We start from the raw sequence: 23993 nt of genomic DNA, 5'->3' as shown, positions 1-23993 counted from the left end.
GGGGGGAAGGAGTAACAGAAGGATGACTAAGATTTCTGGTTTGGGTGACTGGTTGGATTCTCTAATGAAGGGAATATAGAAAAAAATGGAGGAGATGTGAAGTAGTCAGTGATAATAAGTTCATCTATTATGAGCATGTCCAATAGGTACTAGTTAAATGGTTCTAAAGGACAGAGGCTGACTCTTGAGGAAGACTGGGAAATCAGTATAAAAGTGGGAATAGAAGCATTTCTGAGTTTCTTTCCAGCCCTTAGAGCCTATGGCTCAATGAATATTGTAATCTCTTAACAAATGCCCATTTCAAGAAGTCTAAAATTAGCAGTGGCCCGTGTTAAGTGATTTGATGGCATGGTGTGGTTACTCCTCATGGTTGTGATGAGTAAATAAGTTGTAATTCCAGCCTTATGCTGGCATTAAAAAATCTACCAGAAAAAAAAAATGTATGGAGTGTCTTCTTTGTGGTCAGTGCTGCAAGGGAAATTCATTTTTATAGATGTGAAATACTTTCATTGAGTTTTCTGTTCACGTTGGGGAGGTAAGCTGTAGAGGCAAAAAAAAAAAAAAAAAAAAAGAAAAAAAAAAAAGAGGAAGGCTAAGAGATGAGAGGTATCTCACCAAGACCAGGAAATACAGTTTTGTAGGAAGACAGCATAGTTTGATAAGTTTGACATGACAACAAAAGAGCAAATAGATAGATACATGACTTAGAATAAGAAGGGTCCTGGCTGGAAAGGAAGTCTTGAGATTCATTCACAGGACTTGAGATTCATTCATAATCATTGTTAATTACAGGTGGGAGAGTGTGGGGAGGGTGACAAAGGGAGTACTGAAGGAGTAGCAGATCTCAGAGAGGGTCTGAGCCCTGGGAGGTACCACCTTCATTCAGGCTGTGAAAAGTGAGAGCTGGTCGTAGTGGTTACAAGTAGAATGAGAATAATGGCCTGTCTCTGGTTATGAGAAGAGAGAGTTGGAGGAGGGGTGTTGACCAGACTTAGAAATCAAGGGTCTTGGTGACTGATTGGCAGATGATCATGGGATCTAATGATGCGTCTGTCACTGGTGGTTTTTCTCAGAGAGCTTTTAAGAAATAAAGAGTTAAGAAGTCAGTATTTAGGAGCACGAGGAATAATATCAGATAATAGTAATAATGATAATAATAGTTTACATGTATTGGCTGCTTCCTATGTTATAGGCCAGGCACCATTCTAAAAATAATGTTGTATGCGTGTTATTTTGTTTAATCACCACAGTAATTCTAGAAACATAAAAATATTATTAATAATATTAGTATTGTTACTATTATTTCCTTTTACTGATAAGATATATTAGGAAATAAAGGCAATGAGTGTAGACCTTTTTTTTTTTTTTTTTAGCCATTTTGCAGTGATAGAAAGAATGGAAAACCCAGCAGGTAACATCATGGTCAAGTGAAAGCTTTGCCAAGAGCTTTTTAAAACATTTTTGAAGGCAGTGAGGGAAGGAGCTGGAGCGGGGATGGGGGAGGATTGTTGAAGATTCTGGAGAAGGCTTAGCAGGTAGGGTCCGAGGGAGGAGAGACTGGTGGGATTGGAAGGAAGGGCTTACTTAGCCTTGAAAGTTTTCTTTGAGTTGATAAAATTAAGAAAACTTTGATACAGTCATTCATATTTTGGAATTCAAAAAGTGAGACAGTGTCATGTTGGAACATTAGGATGGGCAATGGGACAACTGTCGAAAATCATTGAATGTTTCTTTTTTTTTCTTCTAGAAAATTTCTTGCACTCAGCTTAAAAAAAAAAATTAGAACAAGAAAAGCTTGATTTGTTACCATTAACTCTCCAAAACTAAATTCTGTCAAGTGCAATTTAACTTGTCATTTTCTTTGTCATTTGTTTTCTTGTTTCATTATTTGAACATAAAAGCACTATCTTCTTTAGATGTAGTTGAATACAGTAATTGCATTTTCTTAATTATTTCTCCTACAACCTGTATTTTGAGGATGGTAAAGCCCAGAGGTGGACAGGACAGAGAGCCTGGCCCATGGACACATCCAGTGACCAGGAGCGCGGGAATAGGAATGGGAGGATGGCAAGAAAATCAATAACTAAGGGTAAAGAGGAGCCAGATCGGAAAGTCCGTTTGTAACTTTCTAATTGAGATACCACTTTTATGAGAGCATTTTTATTAATGGGAGGGAAAAGAGCCAGGACCACTGTCTATCATCAGGTTTTTAGAGAACAAAATGAACTTACAAGTTTGGCCACTGGCTAATCAATTGGAGCAACATTGACATCAAGGACCTTGAGTGGCTGTAACTTGGTGACAGGAAATCTTTCCTTGTGAATAATTGGGACTGGCTGGTTATACCACTGAAGTCATCAGATTTTCTGTCCTACCCCCTCCCTTCTTCCCTTAGACTTGATTAAGGTCATCTATGGAGTTGAGTAACCATTCCCAGGCAGGCAAGTGCTTCTTTCGGCCCTCAACTCTGCAACCAGAACTGTTAGTATTTACCGCAATTTAAAAAGGTGACAATACCTTCACATATTTTCCCTGTAGGAATATACAGTATTCTCCTTTGAAATGAAGAGTTAAAAACATTGAGAAAGTTCTGACTCCGGCAATCACAGTAGTTGTTTCAGTTTGAAAACATTTCCTGAAAAAACAAAGTAAATGTTTTCTCCTAGAATCCAGTGTTGTGTCTACTAAGATATTTTCATCAAAACATTTTATTTCCGTGTAAAATGTTTTTAAATTTCGTTCTGTGTAAACACGATCATCTCATACTAATCGGGATGTGTTGAGCACCTGTCTATCCATTAATGTCTGGTGTTTGTCAGTCTGTGTTTTGTGTCTTTTTTGCAGATATTGATGAGTGTGTAAACAACACTATTTGTGACAGTCACGGGTTTTGTGACAATACGGCCGGCTCCTTCCGCTGCCTCTGTTATCAGGGCTTTCAGGCCCCACAGGATGGGCAAGGGTGTGTGGGTGAGTTCTTAGATTTTTTTTCCCCCAACACGTTTCATATCTCTGCACAAAAAAGAAATAAAAGTGAACAACAGGAGAGATTGTAAGCAAGGTCCTTTGGACAGAATTCTATCATGATCTGATGTTGTCACACAATTTGGGGATATGCAAAAATGTCCCATGGCTTCTGAAGTGGTTAGGGACATTAAGAAATGTAGAAGGATAACTGTGGATTTAATTGTATATTAGGCAGAACATCTGTTTAAATTCTTAGCTGAGCGTGCGGAACTCTGCAGTCCCTCCTGCACAGGAAATAGAGTCTGGTGTATGGTGTAACTTGTCTGTCTTTACAGTACACCTCCGTAGGCAGTGCCTTTAAGGAAAGGTGTTTGGCAAGAGTTTCCATTTCCAGGAATGACACTCAGTAAAGCGATGCCTTGTATTGAGCAACTATATTTGTTCCCTCTTCTGGGACTGCCAGAGGGGAGGAATCTTGAATATCGTCAGATGTCCTAGAATAGGGTCCAGCACAGGCTTATCTAGAAGAAAAGATTTTGCATTTCATTTTCTGATCAGCTGTGATTTTTTTTAGATCAAATTTATTATGAAATACATTTACAATTTAGAGCAGTTAAATGGGAAAGAGAAGAAAGATTATTAAATTCAAAACTTCACAGATAGCAAGACTTCTTAAATCTTAAGGGAAATAGCTTTGTTCATTCCGTGGCAAGTGGTACTTGCTTGAGGAGGAGGCAATAACTTTTTAGGTTGGAAATTTGCAGTTGAAGCATTAATTCATTTCCCATCCACATCAAACTGGAAAACAATCTAGGTATTTGGAAGTTTAATAATAAAATCACTTGACTAGTAATCAATTTTAAGCTAACACACAAAACTGCTACTTCCAGTTATTGCTCCTTTGCATTAAAATATAAGCGATAGAAGTCATCTGACATTCACTAAATATTTTGACTAGATAGGTCATGTGACCTGACCCCCACTGATCTCAGCCTCACCATGTCTCTCCTCACCTTTTAAATTCCAGCGACATAGAACTGCTTGTGGTTGCTCATATGACTGTGCCAATTTCTTGGCTGCTGTTTGCTTCCTCTGTTGGAAGTGTTCTCCCAACCTCCCCTTCCCAGAGCCTGGACTCACCCCACTCATTGCTGAAGCCAGAAGTTACCCAGATACCACCCGGGCTCCATCTCTCATTCTCAGACTGAGCTGTGTCCCCTCCTCCTGCTTGCAGAAAGCCTCGAGCAAATTCTATTATAAAACTCACACCCGTTTGGGAATATGTAATTAATCATGTGTGGACTGCCTGTAGCCACTTTCTCCAAGGCAGCAAGCTTTGTGTGCTTGAGAACTTCCTCCCTCCCCTGGCTCAACCCAATGTTTGGCCCGTTGTGGGTGCTCAGTAAATACTGTTTAACTGTTACTTATTGAGATGTCAGATATTGAATCTCTGACTCCACACAGGTCTAAAACCCCAGGTTAGTGTCCATTTCTAACCACCCAGATGAGCTCACTGAATTGGTGTCCATGTGTCATTTTGTTGGCACACTAAACACCATCCTGAGTAAAGGAATAGTTTTTATCATTTTAGTGAACTTACCAGGTGTCCCTTTGTTTATTCGCTCCTTCAAAAATATTAACTGAGCACCTATGAGGTGCGCTTCATCACACTGGTGTTCTGTAAGATTTAAGGGAGAAAGCAGCCTTGACACCAACCTTTGGCCATGCTGTTCCCTCTACTAAGACCCTGACTGCCTCCCCGCTACCTCCGCCCCTTCTTGGTATCCCCTAGTCATCCTTCAGGTGGGGCTCAGTCCCAGCATCCTTTGCCTCGCCCACCCTGCACTGAAGCCCACTGTCCTGTGTTTTCACAGTGCTCTGTATGTTTTACTCTCTGCACCCTCCACGGCCGATAGGATCTTCTGATTAATTTCCCTGACTTGACTATAAGTTCTGTAAAGGCAGGAGTTGGGCCGCCTGACTCATAATTTTTCCCCCATGCCTGGCCCATAGAAGTAAACTAGAAAATATGTGTTTTCAGTGAATGAATGCAGCCCTGATTTTTTCAGTAGCCCTGAAAGTAATACCAGTTATAGGAAGTAGAAAGTTCTACTTGACATTTACCTAAAATTGATAAATGTGAGCTGGCAAGTTCCTGAAGTCCATTTTTCTGCTCTAAATTATGACTGTCTAGGCTTATTAAATATACCAACTCTTTGCTTTTCTTTATGTTACAATATCTTTTGACACGAGAAACCCAGCTCATTGGGTTTTTATCTGTTTATATAGAAAGCAAAATGGAAAACTAAGTAATTATTCAAGTGAGTCAAGGTACATAAACGTTTTTGTTTAATTAACTGAGGGTAGCAGGTGAAATAGAATATTTTTTTCCTGAATGATTTGGATAACTGCTCAAATGTTAAACTTTGTATAAACCATCTCAGAGTGTGCTCATGAAAGCTAATGTTGTACATGTTGAATGCAGAAAATGCATGAGCATTTCGGATGTCAAGTCAGGTGCTTTGCTGAACAGAGCACTTATTAATAAAATTTCTGAGGAGGAGTAAAGCTAAGAGGTAGTATTGGACAAGATCATACATAAAATTAGCCTTCCTTCAGGGCTGTGAACTTGCAAAATGTTGAATAAAACATACCCATCAGTAGATTTCTTGACTATCTTTTAATTATGTATATTTAAGTACAGAAGAAAAACATTTAGCAAAATAGAAATTGCACTGTAGAATACCAACAGAATTTTTAAAGGAGTAGTGAAATCAATGAGATATTATTGAACCAATTTGTTTTATGTGAATGATTAATGTGACCCAGTGAATATTTCAACAACCTGAATGCTGGTTGTTAAATTATGAACATTTTGGCTTCTAGAAAATTGTATTTTCAGACATTTACCTAAGTGGATTTAAAACCATTTTTTAAAATGAATTTAAAGAAGCTTACAGTTTCCGAAATGCCAGCGATGCTCATTTTCCTTGAATTAAGAACCGAGAGTAAGAGTGTTGGGTTATTTAAAACCTCACTATGTCAAAAAGTTAGGGAAGAGGACAAAGATTTGACTTGGGGGTGGAGGAAGACACACAATACGGTATACAGAGATGTCTTATAGAACTGGGCACCTGAAACCTGTATAATTTTGTTAACCAGTGTCACCCTATAAATTCAGTTAAAGAAAAGTTAGGGAAGAGAGAACTAAAGCGTCAAGGGGTACCTCGGATGCTTGCAATACAATTCTGGCATGTTCCTTAAAGCCAGAATTGGAGTTTGGAAACTTGGCTTTGCATTTTCACGGTCCTTTCATACAAACCACATTGTGCAGCCCCGCCTTTAGGAGCAGCAGGGTTTGATTGCTCACCAGGGAGCACCTTGTTTTCAGCAAATACGGCTAGCCTTGGCACAGCTGGTAAAACAGCAAGCTGTCAGAAGTGAGGCGTAGGTCTGACTTGATCTGTGCTCCCTTTTCCAGATGTGAACGAATGCGAACTGCTCGGTGGCGTGTGTGGGGAAGCCTTCTGCGAAAATGTGGAAGGGTCCTTCCTGTGCGTGTGCGCAGACGAAAACCAGGAGTACAGCCCCATGACCGGGCAGTGCCTCTCCCGCGCCCCTGGAGGTAAGTCACAGCGCCGCTGGGGACGGGATGGAGGGCTCCTCCGGGATCTGTGCGCACACAGGTTTGGGCCAAGCACTCCGGGAGTGAGGTAAGACGTAACCAAGTGTTCGGGCACAGTGCTGTCTGGAAGCTTCTGTGCTCTTTCCAAGCCTGCCTTATCAGTGGAATTAGGATGTGGCTGAGGGCTGTTTGGGCTAGATGGGCTCTGTTGTGCTTTCCAGCCCAGAGATGCCTTGAGTTAGGGCACAAGATCCAAAGCGATGAGAACATTTAGAACTCAGAGAGCCATTGTGCAGAGTTTCACACACATTGTCTCCTTAGGTTGCATAACCCTTCCTTCTGGGCCCTCGGAGAAATGTATCTTGACACTTCTCTAAATTAGGGGCAACATATAAGACTCTCAGGATCTACAGAGACTTCCACTTGGAATTTCAGGTGTTTTTCCAGTATTTGGCCTAGAAGGTGGCCATTTTACATTCATTTAAAATTTGGGTCAGGCTGCATCAGGGGCATGAATTGAAATGGAGAAATGATGCGTTTCCAGATAAGTTCATCAACTTTCATATCAACCATTTTTTGGTGCCATGTCGCTATAACTTGGTTGTGTTTTAAGAAAAGCAGAAGACTAAATGGTCCTTTGAGAGCCAAACAAAATGACACATAGACCATTTGCTTTCTTGCTCAATCTCAGTTGATTTTAACCATGCTTCTAACAGAACTTTCAGTATTCCACAATAGGGTACACATGTTCTGGGTAAAATAATTATCTTTGCAAGTAATAGGGAAGAAAATATAAAAATACATATTTTCATCCACACACGTTTTACTTCTCAATTATTAACTATAGAAAGGTGAGGAGTGCAGATTTAAATAAACAGACAGTAATACACAAACATCGTGAAGGGGAGGAGCCAGAGTATTTCTGGAGGGAGGAGATGCTCTTCATTCAGGTGACTGCTGAAACACATGAACTATAGAGAAAGAGCTTTTCATCTTAGTTATACTTGTGATAGCAAAAAACAAACACACAAAATCTAAAATCTGGCTGACCAGTAATGGGGTGAGTTAAGTAACTGTCTTTTTCTTATTTATTTTTGGTTTTACAGAGTAACACTTCACCCATAGTTTTATTTAGACTGGAATAATTCATATGTCATCATATTGCATCATTAAATGAACTATGTGAAGATTAGGTAGTCATGATAAATGCATGATGATACAATGGGAAGTGAAAAAAAAAGTAAGATTGCAATCTATGGAGGGAGGGAAGGAGAAAATATATAAAATGATTATTAGAATTAATGGAAATTTTAGTTTTTCCCTTTACTTTCCAAACTTTTTATAATATTTCAAATTGGAATGACCAGAGAGTTCTTGCCTGTTAACTACTTTCCAGCTGTGTAAGCTTGGGCGTATCATTCAACATCTGTGAGTTTGATTTTCTCACCTATAAAATAGGAAGGTTATATTTACCTCACACAATTTTATGAATTTTTAAAAAAATCATATATCTAAAAGCCCCTTTTGTTAATGGCAAAGTACTATATAAAGTAATAAAATAGCTATAATCCAAACACTCAAGGGATGTCTATTTCTCATCCTTTTATAAGCTCCTCTGAAATGGGTGAACCAGTTTAACTGCAAATATTTTCTTGCTAGAAATTTTAGTAATATCATAAAATGGCTCATTCAGTTCATACAGCTTCAATCAGGGTATATGTCTGGGATCCTAAAGCTTGCTCATTTTTTAAAGAGATTTAACAATGCCTTAATGCGATCATGAGGCCATCTGAACCATTCTTGGTGAACTGGACTAGCTCATGAAAACTGCTTCTTAAAACCTTACAGTGACTCCTTTTGTAAGCCTTATTTCTCATCTTCTATTTCTTTGTTTTTCTATAACTAAGTCAATTTGCCTTCTTCCTTCCTGAGTCCCCTCTCTCATTGACTAACTCTCTTTCTGGAAAGTTCTTCCAGTCAGAGTTCACTAAGTACTCTCCTGCTTTTTCAGAGAACATTATTTTGAATACTGAGCTTCATAAAGCTCATTTGCCAATGAATATATAGTTTCTCCTTCTTAACGTTACACCCAATCCTTTTATTTCTGGGTTTCTTGTGTATTTTCCCCATAGTTGTCTGGCTTATGCTACATACCCAATTATTTCATTGGTTTATATCAATATAATTTGATTGAACCGTAACTGGTAAATCTTTCTAATTTCTATAGTTCCTGTCATCTCGGAGTTCTACCATACCTCAATTTGTATAGTTTTTGGCATACTTGGATTATATAGAGTCTTAAATGTTTGAGACATTTCAGTTAATGATAAACTTTAGTGAGAACCTTCTCCCTGACTTCAGAGCCAATAATTGATCAGTTGTTTGAAAAAGGTGGAAATCATAAACAGGAACACAACTTTTAAATACTTAAAATTTAACTTAAATTCATATACCAATCTTTGAGGAAAGGCCAAGATCTTTCTCTGAGTGAAAGTTCACTGTTAGGAGTGCCACCTGGCTTGTCTTGCAGAACTCATGTCTATTAGGCATCATCTACACTACAACTTTACAGGGAGTTAGAATTTAAAGGCCTTTGCAGAAGTCAATGAGTAGAGTTTTTTCTCAATTCTTTATAGTTGTCTTATCCACCCTCATTTGACAATGTTCTTTTTACTGAATAAACTAAAGTCTTTCTAAAGTTTTGATCTAAAAACAACTCTTCTCACATTTGTATTTTATTGGTTTATATACTGTTTAATTTTGTAATGACAATAATCAGCACACTGGCACAGAATGTTTGAGAATAAACATAGCTGAGTCTTGGTCAATATACTGTTCAACATATAAGACCGGAAATATGTGGACCTGCCCAAGAATAGCCTACTGGCTGTGTGTTCCACCTGCTGTGAGCATTAGCCAGGATGTTTTCAGAGGGTGAATGGACATCAGTTAATCCAACAAGTTGGCTAAATGGATGCTAATTAAAAGAGTTTGTATTATGCTCCAGCCAAAGAGCCTGCTGGTAACATAGTATAAAACATTTTGCACCAGGTTTAAGTTTTTAACAAGGATTGAAATTAACTTTATTGTAGATGTGGATAGACTAACAGATCTCATCCTTTGTGAAAAGCATTTAGGAAAGAAAAGACAAATTTTCAATTTAGGCTATAACATTTTCACTTGGCTTTAAAATTTCCCCAGGACAATGGACATTCCAGCAATGAGCAGTAGGATCATAATCTCAAGTGATATCACACTGAGGACAGACTGTGCCTAAGGGATGGATGTCAGGAAGTCAGGTTTCAGATCGGAATGCGGAAGAACTTCCCATTAACTGGTCATGAAATTGTGGGAGTTTCCGTAGAGGTATCCCGGGACAGGTGGGACACCCAGTGGCAGAAGGCCATGCACTTCCAGCAGGATGTTGTTCCAGGTGACCTTTAAGGTGCTTTTGAACTTTAATGTCCTAAGATTTTCTTTTGTCTAAACTACTTCTTGGCTTTCACCTAATTTTTTTTTCTTTAGGTCTGGTCTAATGTTTTTCACTGCCTGGGCCTTTGGCCACTAATTTACATTGCTGTGTATGTAGTATTGCCTAAAAGCACCTGAAACAGAAATGACAAAGGAATGTCCATACCAGACCACTCAGCCCATGTAAGAGGGTACAGATATGAAATATAGCCTGATACTTTTATTTCCTCAGTGCCTGTGATAATTGCTCAATAAAAACTTTATGTCCTTGGGCACTCTAAAGGAAGCAGTAAATATTTAGTCTTGGCAACTGCAGCCTACAATCCTTACCCACAAAACGCTGCTCTCTGCCTTGATTAGTGCATAGAAGACTCTGTGGCAGGAACTGAATTTTATTTTTAAAACAGAAGGTATCATAATTGGTGTAGGTGTTCCTTACGTTAAGAAAAGCAAGTAAACAAGATCAGAAATGATAAAACTTACACATTGGAGTGAATATCTGCATTATGAAATAATTGTTCCTCACACAATTCATTATAAGGTTTCCTTAAATACCTGTTTTCTCTATTAATGTTGGGAACTTATTCTTACTTCACAAGCTAGACCCCAGACTTCTACATCTAGAAACCTCCTTAGTGGTTTTCCAGCCCAGCTACTTTATTTACAGGTCAGGAAGCCAAGGCCTAGAGGGAAGGTCTGAATGTTATTCTTGGGGCTATCAAGCCATTGCTGGGCAGAACTGGCACAGGTACCCACTCCAGGCTCTTTCCACTTCCATTCTACTTCTCAGGATTGAGAACACCGTGGCACCCAGTTCTTCAAAAATGGCTTCCTTTTTCACTTCATTGTTTTGTTTTGTTCTGATTATTAAAACAATGCACATTCTTCCTAGAAAATTAGCAAATACAGAAATATATTAAAAAAGAAAATCCCCTGCAGCGTGACTGTCCAGGGATAGATCATCTGTCACCATGTTGACCTCCAGAGTCTTTGAGGGAACATCCATACTCCACCTGCCTTACTAGAACTGTCCTCCATTTAATCCTCAACAGATTGAGAAAACCCTCAGGCTCTTCATCTGAGGGGTAACTCCCTTCTCTTGGGTCATCAGTAAGCAGTCTACACAAAAGCCATTAGTCTCATCATGGACTCTTCTTTGAAAATAATGGCAGTGGATTCTTACCTTCCCTCCCCTTCTTTTCCCTTTGATTGATTTCCGGACATCATTCCTCCCTCTGTCCTCTGACTTCTTAGACTTCTTTTTCCGTCTTATTCTTAGACTCCTTTTCTGTTGCCCATTTTTTAAAATAATTATGTAAAGGAGTTGCATATTCAGCCCTCTTTTTACTCAATAGTCTTCTCCTGGGACATTTTATTCTATTCTGATTCAGCTATTACTCATATGATGTGGACTACCAAGGAAACACCTTCTGCCTCCATCTCTCCTGAGTGCCACACTCCTATTTCCAGCTGTCAATTACTGAACCTTTCCCCCTAGGTGTCTTCTAAGCATCTTTGCCTGAAATTGTCCAAAACCAAACCAAAAACTGTTCCTTCTCCAGCCGGTTATTCTCTCTGTGTTCACTTATCAATTGCCAAATATCAGTACTGGAAATCCTGAAGTCATATTTAATTCTTCTCCCCTTCTATCCAAGCCATCTTAACATCCTGCTCCTTTGTCCTCAATAGTATCCTTCAGATCTCTCCCTGCTCTTCTGTTACTGCTGCCCTGGCCAGTCCTTGAGCATCTCTTACCTGGACCATGATAGGTACCACCAGACTTCCCTTCTTGCCTCTCCCGTCAATCAATTCCTGTTTCACACTGCTGCCTCAGTTTATGTTTTCAAAACATGCATCTGGCTTTAAATGCTCCTTTAAACTTTCAACTGACTCCTAATGCTTATAGCATGAAGTCCAAATTCATTAGCAGGGTAACACGCCATTTTCCTCTGTCTGACTTCCCTTTGCATTCCTTGTACTTCGCTCGCTGCTTTGCCCAGTGCCTAACCTGTGACAGGCACTCAGTAACTGTGTTAACAAAATTGCCCCTCCATATTTGAAATTGTGTCCCTTGTAAACCCCACCATCTCATATCCAGCTTGTTGTATAAAATAAAAATAATATTTATTTTATCAAAGATATAAAGGGGCCACACTTAAATGAGGCATTGTTTGTTCACACTTCTGTGTAAAGGGGTTAGTTCCTCTGTATGCTTTGGTTAAATTTATAAGTGGCACAAAAGGAAAAAGAAGTATTTCCCTGCTATTGGGGGATATGTCCAAATTGGCTGCATGGTTCTGACAACAGAACCCAACCAGCATTCTTGTTCTCTCTTCCTAGAGAGGTCCAGTACAGGTTTTGTTAGACAGGAAACCACATAATATCATTTAACTGTTATATTTGGCAGAATAGGGTATTTTTTTCTAATGTGTTTAGCTAACCTGTAAAATCAATTAACATTAAGACAATTTTAAAAAAATAATTTGATTGGAAAAAAAGACATTTGGTAGAAAAAAAATTAAAGACAGACCGGACCACATTGTTTAGAATGCAAACACTGTAAAATGCCATAAAAGTCTGAGGTCTTATTGTATATGTGTAGTGAATCTATACCATAAATGGAGGCAAGGCTGAAGAAAATGGGCTCATTGCTTTTTAAGTTGGTTCAGGCTTCTCCCTGCATTTAAAGGGGATAGTGAGAAGAATTTACTCATTATCAAACCATGCTTTTATTTTTATGATTTTTTTTGCTAGTATCTAAAATAATATCTGAGTTTTTAATAAAGAGATGCCAATATTTGAATGAACTGATTTATCAGTACATCAAAGTGACAGACTCAAACTGTATGTATAAATAAGTCATTTTATCTCAATAGTGCAAGAGACATGCACACTTTTGCATTAGAAATACATTGTGTACTAGAGTTGGCTATAAAAGAAAGGCCTGGAGAGGAATGGTTTGTACATTTCCTTTTAAATGTTTCCAAACATTTGACATGTCTCTTCCAGCGTGCCTCTGTTCTCGGGGTCCTCCTTCCGGGCCCTCGCGATGCGTGGTGCCCGTGGTGGGGAAGTGTTGTTGTGTGGTCGGCTCACTCTCCACCTCCACGGGTCCTCCTTCCGGGCCCTCGCGATGCGTGGTGCCCATGGTGGGGAAGGGTTGTGTCCTCGGCTCACTCTCCACCTCCACGGGTCCTCCTTCCGGGCCCTCGCGATGCATGGTGCCCGTGGTGGGGAAGTGTTGTTGTGTCCTCGGCTCACTCTCCACCTCCACGGGTCCTCCTTCCGGGCCCTCTCGATGCGTGGTGCCCGTGGTGGGGAAGGGTTGTGTCCTCGGCTCACTCTCCACCTCCACGGTGCTTCCGGCCCCGCCCATGTCGAGTGTCCCTCCCATTTTTCCATCGCTGCAGTGCTTTAGTCTGCTTGCAGGACTCTCTTCTTTCGCCCGTATCTGCCAACTTTTCTTGTCTTCACATTTCTAATTTTTAGTCATGTCCCTGATCATAGAGCATGGGACTCACTCTCTTCCCCTTTCCCAGCTTATCCCTCTGCTTACTGCGCCTCATTGTCTTCCAGCTCCTTCACCAGAAAACCAGAGACAAAGAACCCTCGCTCTATCCTGCAAGTGTTCATTGCCTGCCTTTGAAGTGGGAGGCCCTGAGGCCTCCAGGGGGACTGGCAGTTGTCTCCACCCAAGCACCCGAGCCAGAAACACAGCTGTCACCTGCTCACTGCATGGACACATTCCGGCCCCATCCTCAGCCACCCTCTCCCTCACCCCCGTCACATTCTGTAACTCCCTCTGCAGACCAGGTAGCCCATGAACCCGCTCCACCCCCACAAAGCTAAGTGCAGCTGTGCTTTTTACTCACACCTTATTTTCAGGAAAATTTAAAAAAAAAATTATTTTTCAAGAACTTGGCTCAACTGTCAGCTTCTCCAAGGAGCCTTCCATGATTTCCTTGGTCACCGATCCATCCACAGGGTGGCTTTTTCACCCAACACTGTCATGGGCTGACTCCTTCCATGGTTTCCCTCTTTAAAGATGGCAACTATGTAAAGAAATCTTTTTTCAAAGTATTTTACCTCTTGTACTTTGCTTTCTTATCTTTATTTTGACTTCTTTCACATCTTTTACTATTTAAAGTTACCATTTTTCTGTAGTCATTTTCTTTGGGGGGGCATACATCCCTCCCTATCCAGTTCATTCCTATATTGTTTATGCTTATATTCTGAAACTCACCAATGGCTTTTCCAGAAATCCACTTAAAACACATACACAAACACAAATGTGTCTCATCTTTCACGTCCTTGAATAAGAAAACTAGGGGGCAAAAGGGATACAAGAATTGTCAAGTTCTCTTTTATTCCTCCTCAGAATATTATGCTAGAATTCCTTTTCTCATAAAAGCATGAGTTGCTAGAAAACATTAGTGCCTACAGTGATTTTATTTTTTTTTCTTCTTCTTCTTTTTGCCTACGGTGATTTTAAAAATCAAAAAGAGAATAAAGCTTCCTGAGTAATTCTGTCGAAAGGGACCTATTGACCCTCATTACCACACTCGCGGAGTTTGATGTCTTCTTCAGGACTGCGGCAGGTGTTTCATCTGGGGCCTTTGTTTACTCTCACATGTGTGTGATGTTACTCTTTGGTCATTGTCGTAATCCCAACTGTCCCAGAGTGTAGAGAGGACTAGCTCAGAAGGCCTTCAGAACACATTGCAAATGGAAAGTGAACGCAAAGACAAAGGTCTATTTGGAATGCACAAGTCCACTTTAACCAAGAAAATTTTCCAAATTTCCTTACCCCAACAGCAAAGCTAAGATTAGACATTCTTTGGGAAAAACTAAAAAAATGAAACAATCCTATAAGTGAATGACCACACCCTCTTCTGTATGGTGAACCAAGAAAGAAAAGGTTCCAGAAGCTTCCAGGAGTTCCATTAAGTGGCACCTACAGCGCCAACCCACTCCTTCCTCTTCACAGCAGTGCTCTGTGGCGTTGCAGCTGAGCTCCACACCTGCAAGAATTGTCTGCTGCCCCCTCCCCATTTGTCTCAATGATAAAGCAAAGCAAACTCGTGTTCGTTGAGATGCTAAGAAGCTGAGCTCTTTAGAAGAGGTCTAGGCAAGCACTAAGTGTTGGGACATGGGACCCCAAATTCACTTTTATCCTCTGGAAGGTGAGGATGCTTTATAACCATCAGCATCTGTCTCATTGAGTCACTCTGTAAAAGATTTTCCCAAAAAAAGCACTCATGGAAAAGGTCCAAAAACAACTTCTTACCACCAATCTGATCCCCAGGATTAAAATACACAAACTGCTATTTATACACAGATGTTCAGCCGACTTCTCGATACAAATTGAAATTTCCAATCTGAAAATGCAGGAGGGGAAGTAATATATTTCTTAGAAGTCTGTGGCACGAGATATGTAATATGGCTAATCTTACTCATAACATAGTTAAGAAAAAGCCATTCTTTTTCATGCTTGGCGCTTTTTATAGCCATTGATCTTTTAAAATTATTTTTCAATAGAAACATTTCTCCCCTGGCAACGGGGACCTAAGTTCATGCAGAGATTCTTTAAAGAAATCGCATTACACCTATTTACTGTTCAGTGTTTTCCCAGTGGAAAAATGCTCTAGGAAGTTAATTATTTAAAGGTTAGGAAGATGGGAAATTGTAGTTTTTCACAGAATGACCTTTGTGGACTGGTTTTTGAAAAAGAATTTGCTTCACTTTCCAAACACGGATGAGGGCCCAACTCACCCTCAAGTTCAGCTGTGTAAACAGTGAACTTGCAGACTGCTTGGAAAGAAAAATCAGAGCAAAACTTGAAACAACCAATGTAAAACCAGAATAATACAATGCTATTATTGATTGTTTCCCTGTGCAATAACCTGTGAATTTCCTTCCAAAGAACAGGGGAGAAAAGCAAAGGTAATTTTATTTCTTAGTTTCCATGCTCTGGGTATAACTTGTAGAAAACGGGATATTAAGCCTGACCTGTGGTGGCGTGGTGGATGGAGCAATGACTTGGAATGCTGAGGTTGCCAGTTCGGGACCCTGGGCTTGCCCGGTCAAGGCACATGCAGCGGGCAGTCAGTGAACAACTAAAGTGAAGCAACTATGACTTGATACTTCTTGTTCTTGCCCCTCTTCTCTCTGAAAAATCAATCAATAAAATTAAAAAAAAAAAAGAAAACAGAGCTTAATATAATAAAATTTTTTGAGATGCTTTTATGCAGAAGCCTATATTTTCTGATTGCCTTTTAATAGAGCAGTCTTCATTGACAACTCTATAATATTCCATTTCATAGTAAACACCATGACATACCTACCACTTTGTACACAAGAGAAGAAACAGTGAGCTCCGTTTTAGCATACACTGTAAACGTGACTGGCCAAACTGGTGTGTTGCTGACTGTGATCTATATTTCTATACACATTTATTAATAGCGATCTGCATTTCTAAGCCAACTGTATAAAATAATTGACCCGAGTTGTTAACAGAAATAGGGTGCCAGTTTATTCACAGGTGTTGGGGGCAAGTTTAATGAAATGTTCCACAGGGTTCATGATGGTTTTAATAATCATTTCAAATACCCACCGTCAGTTTTCTCAGATGAATCCATGGGTAAGAGCTTGAAGCCCCTCCTGAAGAGCATGACCTAGTGGTCTGTGCCATTGGGGTGGGCCACACACGTCCTCTGCACCTGTGTGAAGGTCAATGAGATGAGGGACCTGGCGAGTTTTATCCCAACTTCACACACAAGGAAAAGATTTAAAACCACTTCATAAGCTGCTGCTTAGGAATCAGCATTTCATTTTTCCCACCCTGGACACTTATTCTAGGTTTGAATTTGTCATCAGCTGTTAATACTAACTTAGAATCGCAAGCTGAAATCTGTCAAAGACAGAATAATCTGAGAATGAGTCAGCATCAAGCGGGTGAGGGGTGTTTGACATTCACAAGGATACCTATGTTCTGAGAGCAGTATGTCTCTGAAAGGTTTGTTTGCTGCCTCGCTTGTTTGAATGCCATAAGAGGGAAGGGCAGTAGCTTTTCTGAAAATTTTATGAACTTACATTTTGAAAATACCATTGCTGTTTGGTATATTAATCAAGTTTCCACAGTCAACCTGATGTTGCCAAAAGAAATACCATAAGAAGCTATTGTGAAAGTTTAACTCCTTATATTTTTCTAATGTAATTATCTAAAAACTTAAAAGAAAAAGTGTTGACATTAAAGTCATCCTCACTGGTAAATGAGTTTTCCTTTTGTTCTTACAGTTTCTGGGAGTCCAAGAATCTGGAAATGGCAGGATTCTCAGGAAAGAATTTCATTAGAGTTAATCTCAGTAGTTGTAATGCTGTTAGTCAGTTTCTTATTTTTTATAGCATAAAATGAAAACTGCATAAATTCTAACTAGACCATAGACAGTAATTTGAACTTCATAGTGTATGGTCAGGAAGGGATTGGATTACTTGCCAAGTGTAGTCACAAAATATCAATCATTTCTTCAAAGCACAAACTTGCTCATAGACGTCAAATTTGATGAGATGGGATCGTGTTTGGTGGATTGTGCTCTCATTTGTTTGTACTCTGTCACATCACCTTGATTGTCCTTTATCCCAGAGGGTTAAACTGAGTTTGTTAGAATGTATTATCTTCTAGGACTCACTTGAACCAGGACTAGAACGCAGCTTTGAAGTTCTACCTTGAGGCTCACCTGACATTCACTATTCCATTCAAAGCCTTATATTTGCAGCAGTTTAATTACTGTATGTCCCTATGTATAAGACGCACCTTAATTTTGTGGCCCAAAATTTGAAAAAAAAATGTATTACATCAAGTTATTGAACTCAAGTTTTATTCATCATAAGATTCATACAACTTCTCATTACTGTCAAAACTCCCATTAGCTTGTCCTCATCTGTGTTTAATGACGAATCACTTTCTTCAACAATGAGCCCAAAAACAAGCATGAAAAAGCGGGAAATGCAAGTAAAGAAATCTACAACCACTGTATAAGACGCACCCTGTTTTTAGACCCCAAATTTTTCAAAAAAGGGTGCATCTTATAGATGGGGAAATACGGTAGTTAGATTTTCAGTAATGAAAGGTTATTTTATAGATTGCAGGTTACTACAGTGTTGTTGTTGTTTTTCTCGTTACCATCTTCTGCTTTATTTTGTTCAGAAAAGATTGGAGGCATGGTTGATTCAAATAACCATCCAAGGCTTAAATATTATGTGTGGCCCATCTCTGTCAAGTGTTGGGGAATAGTTTCATTGATTTAAATAGGTGTTATAGCTCAGTAAAAAATGGTCCTGTGTTTGGCAAGAAAGCAAGTATGGAAACTCTACTCGCAGCCAAGTTTACAAGAATAAAGTAATTAGTTAACATAAAAGGAAATGATTTTGACAGATTTGCGCTCTTGGGGTGTGTCAGGATTCGAGTGCATTTTTATCCTGCAGTGGAAGAATCCAACACGAAAGTGGAAAGCAGCTTTCTGGAAATTAAATGCCACTGTCACATCCAGTCTTTCTCATCATTGCGTCTTCTGCTCTGTTGTGAAACCAATAGACGGGGTGTGTTCAGTCAACACTCGTTTTACTTTGTCCCTTTGTTTAGATATAGAGATAGAGCAAGCCAGAGAAGAAAAGAAAGAATGCTACTACAACCTCAATGACGCCAGCCTCTGTGACAATGTGCTGGCCCCCAACGTCACCAAACAAGAATGCTGCTGTACCTCTGGTGCTGGGTGGGGAGATAACTGTGAGATCTTCCCCTGCCCAGTCTTGGGAACTGGTAAGAATCAGCTAAGTGGTGGCGTCACACTTGTGTTTGGTCATGTGCTGTTGGAATGTTCTCATTATGGTTACATCAAAGCTTTGAAATGCAGACATTCACTGGTAGCTGCCATACTCAAACTAATGTGTCAGATTACCTTATAGTGAGTTTCATTCAGATCTAGAAAATCACCTTTATCCCACCTCAATATGAACTCTTTTTTTTTTTCCTTAAGTGAGAAGTGGGGAGGCAGAGAGACAGACTTCCTCATATGCTCCAACCAGGATCCACCAGGCAAGCCCCCTATGGGATAATGCTCTGCCCATCTGGGGCGGTTGCTGCATTGCTCGGCAACTGAGCTATTTTAGTGTCTGAGGCTAGGTTATGGAGCCACCCTCAGCGCCAGGGGCCAACTTGCTCCAATCAAGCCATGGCTGTGGAAGGGGGAGAGAGAGATGGAGAGAGAGAGAGAAGGGGGTGTGGGGGAGAAGCAGATGGTTGCTTCTCCTGTGTGCCCTGACTGGAAATCGAACCAAGGATATCCACACGCTGGGCTGACACTCTACCACTGAGCTAACCAGCCAGGGCCAATATAAATTCTTAAAGTTCTTAACATCAGTAAATATACTGTTACAGTGAGGTTTCATATTATATTTTGGCAGAAAGATAATTAAGTGTTATCTAATTTTTAAAATTTAAACCAGTTGTGTGTTTTTTTTCTATAACAACAACATAGCATTATCCATAACTAGAGGTTGCATGCTTAAGCTAAGATTTTGCTTGATGGATTCCTATTAAAACTTTAAAATACTAGAGACTACAGTAATGGAGAAATAAATCATAATACTAAGTAAAACATTGGTAGATAAAATATGGGTGAACTGGTAAGGTCTTTTAAAAAAATTACAGGTAAACTTCTGAATTCATTAGTTTTATTTGTACTTAATACATAATTTTGAGATTGTACTAAATTGATTTGCCTGAATTGGATGGCAGAATTTGTTAAAGTTACTGAGTCTTGAGAAAGTAAAACCAAATTTAAAATACTCACCAAAGATGTTGATAGATTTTTTGTTTGTTTTTCAACTCCTTTTTTTCTTGTCTCTCCTGAAATCAGCTGAATTCACTGAAATGTGTCCTAGAGGGAAAGGTTTTGTCCCCGCTGGAGAATCCTCTTACAACGTTGGTGACAAGGACTATAAAGGTCAGAATAAAGCAGAAATGAATTTGCAATGTGTAAATATCAGACGTTCAAATAAAAGCATGGCTGGGTCAGACAGAATTAGTCTTTTGAGCCATGGAAACTGATTACAAAGCCTTTATTCCACCATTGGAAGAAAGCCCCTGTGGACTCTGGGCAGAGCCGTGCATGGCTTGGGTGTTAGAACTTGTAAGGCAGTGTGACGGTGAGATGTCACTTAACCTTCTGAGTTTCCATCTCTGAGACAGGAATAATGTTTCAGAAGTTACCATGAGGGGACACAGATAGCAGTGTGGTGCTTGCGGTGGGGTGGGGGAGGTGGAGGAAGGCACAGGGAGGAAAAATGGTGAAGGACGGAGACTTGACTTGGGGGTGTGGACACACAATGCAGTGTACAGAAGATGTATTGTAGAAGTGTGCGCCTAAAACCAATATGATTTTGTTAACCAGTGTCACCCCCAATAAATTCAGTTTTTTTAAAAAGTTATCTTAAGGAATAAGTGAGATAATATTATATATGTAACGTACCTAACACAGAATTTCTGTACCTCATGAAGTTATCCTTTTATTCCAGAGTATATTAGAAATCTTATGTTAAGACTGTGTACGTTTGACCATCCTCATGTTAGTCTTTAATGGTCATCAGCGAAGCTAAAATTCTTGCTCTTTTAGAACTCATCCTACTATTGTTAGGACCTTTTAATAAAGTCCACAGATTCATAAAAAGAAATAGAAAAGAAGAAAGCAAAGTAGATGTGTTTTATGTATTCAATGTTACTAGTCTATAATTCTAAAACAAATATGCAGCCTTTTTATTTTAGTGAAATTTAAACCACAGGTATTAGTATTCCCTCATTAACTACACACTTTGACATTTCCACAATGGAGATAGTAAGATCTTTTATATGTAAAGTGCTTTTTTTCTGTAAAATTTAATATTGAAAACTGCTAAATGGATGGAAAACAGACTAAAACACTTTTTACTGTTCATATTTTTTGGAAAAAGTGTTTTAATAATATGGTATAATTCAGTAGCTGGATAAGAAATTCCATATGTGTTTTTTAAATACATCTATGACTTCCTCCAATTAAATAACAAGACTTGGCTGGTGATGTGTGTTTAATGGTTTTTCAAGTTCACAAATATTATATACTGTGTTTTTTGCAGAGGTGTAGTTAAATCTCACTTTATATTATGGGATGAAGCCCTGATTTCACCACAAAGTCTTCCCCTCTTTTATGGAAAAGCAAATTCCTCCTCTCCCTATCTTAGCAGCACTGTAAATGGTTGGAAGAATATTAGATTCAGATTCGAACAGCCACATGTTTTGGGCTTGGTTTTGCCATTGTCCTGCTGTATAACTTGGAGTGATTCATCTGTGGAATCTCCCATTTTTAAAATGAGGACTAGACAACATTAGCTCTAAAATGTGAAAACTGATGAAGATGATAACGATAGCAATAAAAGTAATAGGTAACACTTTTTGAGAGTTTACTGAATTGTCTACTTGGATTTCCTATCATTTAATCGTTCCTCTCAGGCAGATGTTTCTATTATCCCCAGTGTACCACTGAGGATGCTGAGCACTCGACGTTCTCTGGAGGAATGTCTCTGCCGATACCCTTGGCAACTGCGCTTTCATTAGCTTATCATCACCACCAAGAAGGAAGACTTGCATCAAATTCCATCACCCTTTTTATAGGAGTTTTCTTCATCTCAGCTAGTTACTGGGCCAAAACATGTGTTTATTTGTAGAAAGGTACATTTTTTAAAAGGCATATTCTTTACAAAATATGCTTTTGTTGGTGTCATTGTAGACTTTCTTAAACTATTTCATCAAATACAAGGGACCAGCGCAGAAACCATCTTTACAAATACACCTTCCCTAATCATGTTTTGGACCTTGTTCCTTAAATATCACAGACAAACCTGATTATGTTTCTAGCTCTGTGAATTAGTCCCAACTTTAAGAATTTTGTGTTACTGTGTCTTTAAGAATCTTTAGAATAGAAACATTGTAATATCTAATGTGAAGCCCAATATTACTTAGGCATTCCTTCTTAACTGAAAAACCAGAGCTAACTCCTCTTTCTGTTGCTCCATCTCTCCTCCCCCTATAGATGCAGATGAATGCCTACTTTTTGGACAAGAAATCTGCAAAAATGGCTTCTGTTTGAATACTCAGCCTGGTTATGAATGCTACTGTAAGCAAGGGACATACTATGATCCTGTCAAATTGCAGTGCTTTGGTAAGCTTTAAGAGGATATAGGGTCCTGTGAAAATATACAGATGGAGAAAAAATAAGTAATGCCGGGTAGTATGAAAACAATTTCTTTGCATCAAAATCACATGTTGAAAAGATCTATAGCCCTGGCTGGTTGGCTCAGCGGTAGAGTGTCGGCCTGGCGTGCGGGGGACCCGGGTTTGATTACCAGCCAGGGCACATAGGAGAAGCGCCCATTTGCTTCTCCACCTCCCCCCCCCTCCTTCCTCTCTGTCTCTCTCTTCCCCTCCCGCAGCCAAGGCTCCATTGGAGCAAAGATGGCCCAGGCGCTGGGGATGGCTCCTTGGCCTCCGCCCCAGGCGCTAGAGTGGCTCTGGTCACGGCAGAGTGATGCCCTGGAGGGGCAGAGCATCGCCCCCTGGTGGGCAGAGCGTCGCCCCTGGTGGGCATGCCGAGTGGATCCCGGTCGGGTGCATGCGGGAGTCTGTCTGACTGTCTCTCCCCGTTTCCAGCTTCAGAAAAATACAAAAAAAAAAGAGATCTATAAATGTTTTATGGATCTTTCTCGTAAGCAATATTTATGAAAATAAAAACCTCCACACTCCTATATGAATACATTTTAAAGAGTTAATATTCAATGTGGAATTACACGTCAGGTCACTGGTTTAAGCAAAGTGTTCTTTAGGTCTGGGGAACCTCCTGTTTCATCCCACATACTATGCAAGTGAAAGTCATTTTTAAATACTGACCCAGATTTACTGTTTAAGCAGAAAACCATATACTGTAGGTGGAAAAACATAGCAAAAGTCAATAGCTTTAAAATAATCATAAAGAGGCATTTTATCTTAAATTTCTAAACATATCCTGTTCTTAGATGTTTTCTTTCCTTATTTAATGTCAGCATCAGCAGGGCAACACTATATTCCCAATCAATACAACTTCACAGTTGTATAGTCAGACTGTTCTCTTTTGGATAATGATGTGTCGTTAATTAACTTGTGGCAGCCCCTGGAATCTGGACTAAAGTTAGCAGCGTGTAAATTTGATAAGTGTAGGAGGTGCAACTGATTACCAGTTTTCTTTAGCACTTCTTTTTCTCTTTAGATATGGATGAATGTCAAGACCCCAACAGTTGTATTGACGGCCAGTGTATTAATACAGAAGGCTCTTATAACTGCTTCTGTACCCATCCAATGGTCCTGGATGCCTCAGAGAAAAGATGTATACGACCAACTGAGTCACACGGTATGTTTGGGTATCAGATGCAAGTCTGTGCCCAAATAAATGATACAAGGTTTTCCTTTTGACTGATGTATAAGCTATTGGAAAGGAAGAAGTGATTCCTTGGGTGCTTTTGAAATAATTAAAATGAGATCCTTAGAGAAATCATAAAATGCATATCATCAATGTGTAGGAGATTTAATACCCTGAACATACTCATATAATGGGCAATAGAATATGGAGGTGCTGAGCAGATGGCAAAGCTGTTCCTTCACGTTCCTTGGTCACACTTCACGCTCAAAGGCAGCTGAGGAAGATGTCAGTTCAGGGGAAGGTAATTTTGTTTGCTAGGTGGCAGTAGAGGACACAGGCGAAGTTCGACAGAACAGAGAGTGGAGTTCAACAAGGAGGTGGAGAGCCCTGAAGTACATTGATGGGACTCCCTGGTCATCCCTGATGAGTTATGTGCCACTGCACTGGGG

General features: G+C 39.6%; 1 protein-coding gene across 16 annotated transcripts in view; it reads left to right on the top strand.

Moving 5' to 3' along the window:
* LTBP1 (latent transforming growth factor beta binding protein 1) overlaps positions 1-23993 on the top strand; it is a 416121-nt gene that overhangs the window by 359283 nt on the left and 32845 nt on the right. For 10 of the 16 annotated variants that reach the window (XM_066378530.1, XM_066378534.1, XM_066378533.1 and 7 more), the window contains 6 exons: positions 2845-2970; positions 6449-6592; positions 18705-18881; positions 19981-20067; positions 22186-22314; positions 23395-23535. In XM_066378530.1, the coding sequence (XP_066234627.1) occupies positions 2845-2970; positions 6449-6592; positions 18705-18881; positions 19981-20067; positions 22186-22314; positions 23395-23535 (804 nt within the window). The remainder of the gene's footprint in view (positions 1-2844; positions 2971-6448; positions 6593-18704; positions 18882-19980; positions 20068-22185; positions 22315-23394; positions 23536-23993) is intronic. The other 6 variants (XM_066378532.1, XM_066378545.1, XM_066378544.1 and 3 more) reach the window with 1 other exon arrangement.

The sequence above is a fragment of the Saccopteryx leptura genome, chromosome 3, assembly GCF_036850995.1.
Source record: "Saccopteryx leptura isolate mSacLep1 chromosome 3, mSacLep1_pri_phased_curated, whole genome shotgun sequence".
NCBI classification, from domain to species: Eukaryota; Metazoa; Chordata; class Mammalia; order Chiroptera; family Emballonuridae; genus Saccopteryx; species Saccopteryx leptura.
Note: the sequence above shows the minus strand (reverse complement) of the source record. Positions and strands in the feature narration are given on the sequence as shown.